This window comes from Mus pahari, chromosome 8 (genome assembly GCF_900095145.1).
Source record: "Mus pahari chromosome 8, PAHARI_EIJ_v1.1, whole genome shotgun sequence".
In the NCBI taxonomy this organism is placed as follows: domain Eukaryota; kingdom Metazoa; phylum Chordata; class Mammalia; order Rodentia; family Muridae; genus Mus; species Mus pahari.
The window spans coordinates 41,775,181-41,780,370 of NC_034597.1; the positions used below are offsets into that span (position 1 = coordinate 41,775,181).

Sequence of the window (5,190 nt, forward strand, 5' to 3'; positions counted from 1 at the left end):
TCAAGAGCATTAAAGCGTTGCTGTAGAAGGATCCTGTTTGTGTGCCGCGTCATTTCTTGCTGGCGGGAAGGTAGCGCGGGACAGACAGGGAATTGGACAAAGGGCAGTGCATATATAGGATTTCTTAGGGGGTGGAACTCAGAGCAGAGATTTCCAGAGTGAGGACTGGTGGAATTTCAAGTCCTGAGCTTGTGGGGTTCAGGGCTCAATGTTCAGTGGGTTCTCCTGTTGAGTGATTGGTGGGTTCTCCTGTTCATGGACTGGTGGGTTCTCCTGTTTAGGGATTCCTGGACTTTTGTGGGAATCTCAGCATTCTTCATTCCTTTCCCCCTGCATCAGGTCATGGGTTAAAACTGGAAGTCCTACCCCTCTGCAGCCAGCTTTTCTGAGGCTCAATCAGTAGCTGGCCTAATATTTTGATGGTAGTCTAGGACTTAGAATCACATAGCATCTCTGTGGGGGCTGCTAGGAAGGCTGGAGAGAAGGTGCTGCCACTGTGGCTAGCCCTGTGGGACAGCTCCTGCAGTCTTGTTTCACTAAGGCTGTAGGCTGAGGCAGGACAGCTCCTGAGGGGGTCCTTCTGCTGAGGTGGGAAAGGTGGTGCTCCTGCAGCTCTTGAAGCGCCTTTGACAACTGCAGGCTGAGGAGATGTTGGGGGTGCCACTGTTTTGACAGGAGCAGCTATTTTGGAGACTCCCGTGGGACATTTTACTGCGGTGGCTGTAGGCTGGGGCTGGAGGAAGGTCGTGCCGGCCACCACTTTAACAGCTTTTGTGATACAGCATATTTTGTGGTGTGACAATCAGGAAGTACAGAGCCAAGGTCTGGAAGTTTATCATATTAATATCTTCAACTGCTTCAACAACAATACAGTCGAAAATATAAATGAGATCACAAGAAAAACAAAAATACTGTCGTTCAATTTTACTGTGTGATACTCTTTGAATATTAAAGAGAGAAACCTGGGAGCAGGGCATGGAAGCACGTGTACTCCAGGAATCAACAAGGCTGGCTCTCTTTAGTTCATTCCTGATTTCATGACTCAGTTTAATTATATTTAAGCTGCCGGTTGTAATCAGCTCATAAGGGTCATTTGTAGTCTGATAGTCTATATATCTACGACTGTGTGTAACTGGCCATGTGCATACCACATGCTCATTTTCTCATGTAAACTATTTCCTGAATATCCTAGGCCTCTCCTTAAGTAATTATTTGGGAATGTGTGTGGGATGCGAGTGTCAGTGAAGGCAGTGATCCACAAAGAGATGAGAATGAAAACTCGGGGTTCAGATTGACTTCCTCAACCGGGATCAGAGCCGAGGAGTCTGAAGCCCGGTAGTTCATTCTCAGCATATTTAAGACACTGCAGTTTTGGGGAAAGTCTCCAGGCAACAATCACACACATTCCGGGCAACACACATTCCAATTCCAGGGGCACAATGAAGCTTAAGGTGTGAGGTGTACTTGCAGGAGGGACCCGAAGCCACCCGAGTGTGGGCGCCATTACAGTGATTGACTATGTGATAGAGAGGGGAAAATAGAAAAACAGAGGACTGGAAGGGCGGGTGGGGCGTGAGATGACTGGGAGGCCATTCCCATTGGGGGCCATGATGTGGAATTTCCAAATAATCAATAAAAAAAAAAAAATCTATGTATTTTAAAGAGTGCATGTGACCATGAGAGGGAGTTCTATAGCTGGAAGCCCTAGGATCTAGTGTGCTCCCTAACCAGTAGTGTAGTGGCCATCAGGCTATAAAATAGTGTGACATCTCCCATAAGGATGGGTTCTAGTAACTAGGAGCTAAAGGTAAAGGAGGGAGAGTCTTGGCTAAACATTCTGGGGAATTTGGGTGAGTTCTGCCTCTACAGACAGCAAAAAGGTCACTAGGTCATTTTCAATATCCACTTCCAGCCTTCTGGGCAGAAATTAAGCAATTCCTCCTTTGAGGAGAGGCTCCTGAATGTTACATGTTTAACATGTCTGGCTCCCTAGTGCTCTGAAAGCACAAAGACCTTTGTGTCCCCAAGAGTGGGAGGGAAAGGGAGGCTGGTCTGATTGTCCAGCACCATACCTTCACTAAACATGTTTCCAATAGAGCCAAGGAAGTTCCTGACCACACTCCTGTAGGTTGTTGCTGCTGCTGCGCCGGCATCTCCAGGTCAACCACCTGCTCTGTGCACTCTGAACCAAATGGAACATTTCCCCGGGTTCTGAGGGACTGGGGAGAAATGTGAGCCCAGGAGGAGGCTAACTGCCCAATTTTACTCTCACAGACTGCTTATGCATTCTAAAAGGGAAACCTTCCTTGGAAGGGCGGTGGGAGCAGGCTGGGCTAGTAAAGACCTCTGAAGTGCTTGTTTTGAGGAGCTCTCACTGAACCAGCCCAGATTTCAATTCTAGAACTTTTCTAGAGATGATGATGGTGATAATGACAACAACAACAACAATAGATAATCAGCAACTATATATAATGACGAAAGGTGCCGGTGGACATATCTAGAAAGCCGTAAATACTAAGATAATGGATTTTAAGATTATCAAACTGTCTTAGTTATTTTTCTATAGCTGTGATAAGGCACCAGGATCAAAGCCACTTATAAAAGCCAGCGTTTAATTGGGCTTACAATGATAGAGGGTTAGAGTCACGGATGGTGGAGCGAAGGCAGGGTGGCAGCAACAGCTGAGGCAGAGAGAGAGAGAGAGAGAGAGAGAGAGAGAGAGAGAGAGAGAGAGAGAGAGAGCAACGGAAAGGATTCGAGGCTTTTAATACCATGTGGTCAAAGCCTGCCCTGGTGACACACCTTTTCTCCAACAAGGCCACGTAGGACCGTAATAGCCCAGGATTACTGAGGGGAAGGAGGACTTCAACGCAAGATACCTCAGATGAATGTGGCAGGAGTGACTCCCTCCCTTCTCCCAACCTGCTGCTCCACTGTCAACCCTAGTAAAAATGAATGCCTTGACAGTTACCTGACTGCACTCCTCGGTTTCCCCACCCCGTGTATGCATCTTCCAACAGCCCTGGCTAATTGTACATGACCACACAAAGACCCTGACCACCTCCCCAGGGACATAAATATTCCCTCCCCCCACATCCTCCCCAATAACGAGCCAGTTCCTGTGTGTCTGTGTGCTCTTTGCCAGTGCACCCGGCTGTCTCTGTTATCTGTACTTATGTGCCTGCATGAGTTTGCGTGCACCACATAGGTGCAAATGCCCACAGAGGCCAGAAAAGCCTCAGAACCTTTGGAAATGGAGTTACAGGTGATTGTGAGCTGTCATGTGGGTACTGAGAACAAATCTGGGGTCTCGGAGAAAGCAGTAAGTGCGTTTAGACACTGACCTACCTACTCGGAAGAAGTTCTTTCCCACCAAAAGGAGCTGGGGCATGGTGGCACACACCTAAGAGCCCAGTACTTGACAAGTTGGGGAAGCAGAAGCAAGAGTTCAAGGCCATCACTGGTTACTGGTTACTACGCTTCAGGACACTCTGTGCTACTCAAATTGTACTTGAGAAGCTGGGGAAGCAGAAGCAAGAGTTCAAGGCCATCACTGGTTACATACTAAGCTCCAGGACACTCTGTGCTACTCAAATTGTTAAAGGAAAACCCCAATATACCTAAAACTATTGACTAATCTGAAGAGGAACTCTACAGTTTGTTTCAGGAGTGCTGATGGCTGGTTCTTATAGAACCATACCTCCACTCTCTACCTTCCATGGAGAACTGTGCCTTGAATCCTGGATCATTCGTAGGCAAGACTGTGCATGTGACTGTTTCCCAAAAGCATCATCAAAAGTGGATTTCCACTGTGGTTGTTAAAACCGAAGCCTTCCCACCCACTACCCTGCCTCCGTTCCTATTTGTTCCATGAGGTCTGAGTCAAGGTAAGGAGGCAAGAGCATAGGAAGCAGCCCCTGGAAGGCAAGACTGGCTGCTGCCTTTTCCTCACACTGAGAAAGAAAGTGCAAAGTGAAACACGGACGGAAGGAGATTGCTGAAAGGCAGAGGCAAAGGCAGCATTCTTCAACTCTCTTAATAGAAGGACTCTCTTCAGTAGATGCGACTGACTGGTATTGCTATGAGGAGCAGATGGACTTGGGAGCCATGGCTACTGGGTGCTGAAATAGATGTTAGACTTTATTGTATATGAGAAGAATGAACAATCAGTGGAAAGGAAGAAAAGTCTAGTTTCAGTAGTGTAGTTAAAGTTGCCAGGAGTGAGGAAGATCTGGACCAATGAATGAGGTGATTTTGCCCATTGCCCTTACTCCACTGTGAACTGCCCTAAAAGGACAATTTATAATGAACAGAAATTTTATTTGGTTGTTTTCTGAAGTCAAGAAAGTCGAAGGTTGAAGGGACATGTTCTGGTGAGGGCCATCTTGCTTCATTTGTCTACAGCAAGAGAGGGATCTGGGAGCATGACACAGGACAGGAANGCATGTTTTGTCATATGGAAGTCCTAATATGACTTACTTCTTTCAGGGAAAGAATGGTAGAGAGGGGAAACAGGTGATGAGGTTGGGAGACATGGACATCTCACTGGTTTGGCTTAGGTGGAGCCCTACACAGTAGCATCCAAGTGGACGGGTACGTAGGGGTTCCCATCACAGGCCACAATGACGTGCTTCTGGTATTGACTGGTCTTGTAGTCACAGTTGGGATACTTAGAGTTGCCCTTCAGGTGGCAGTCAGTGATGTGCAGGGCGGAGCTGCTCTTGTAGCAGTTGCTGTTCCCGTTCTTGCAGGTGACATTTTCCTGGGAGCAGATGGCCTGGACATCTGCCAAGGGCTCATGCACAAAGGTGTTCACGGGCTTGCATGACCCCTTTGTCATAGACCGGCGCTGCATCATTTGGTTGCAGTAGGTGGGACTGTTGTTGGAGGAACCAGCTGAATCCATGTGCTGCCTCTCAAACTTCTGGGCTGAAGATTCCCTGCCCAGGGAAGGCTGGACCCACCCAAGCAGCAGGACAAACAATGGAAACAGAATGAGGGATTTCTCCAGACCCATGGTAGCTTGGCTGCTTGGAAAAGCCTGAAAGGAAGGGAAGAGAAAAAAAAAGGACAAATGCTCAGAAGAGCTGCTGCAGAAGAGCTGCAGCATCCACAGAAGACTCTCCCCCCCAGCCTCCCCAGCACACTCCCCCCTCAGCCTCCCCAGCACACACCCCCCTCAGCCTCCCC

At 48.0% G+C, this 5,190-nt stretch overlaps 1 protein-coding gene across 1 annotated transcript in view; it reads right to left on the reverse strand.

The window, feature by feature from the left end:
- Window positions 1–4,299: 4,299 nt before the first annotated feature.
- Window positions 4,300–5,190, reverse strand: part of Rnase1 (ribonuclease A family member 1, pancreatic) — a 2,638-nt gene continuing 1,747 nt past the window's right edge. The window contains exon 2 of the mRNA XM_021204090.1: window positions 4,300–5,041. Within this exon, the coding sequence (XP_021059749.1) occupies window positions 4,568–5,017 (450 nt within the window). The 5' untranslated portion in view covers window positions 5,018–5,041 and the 3' untranslated portion in view covers window positions 4,300–4,567. The remainder of the gene's footprint in view (window positions 5,042–5,190) is intronic.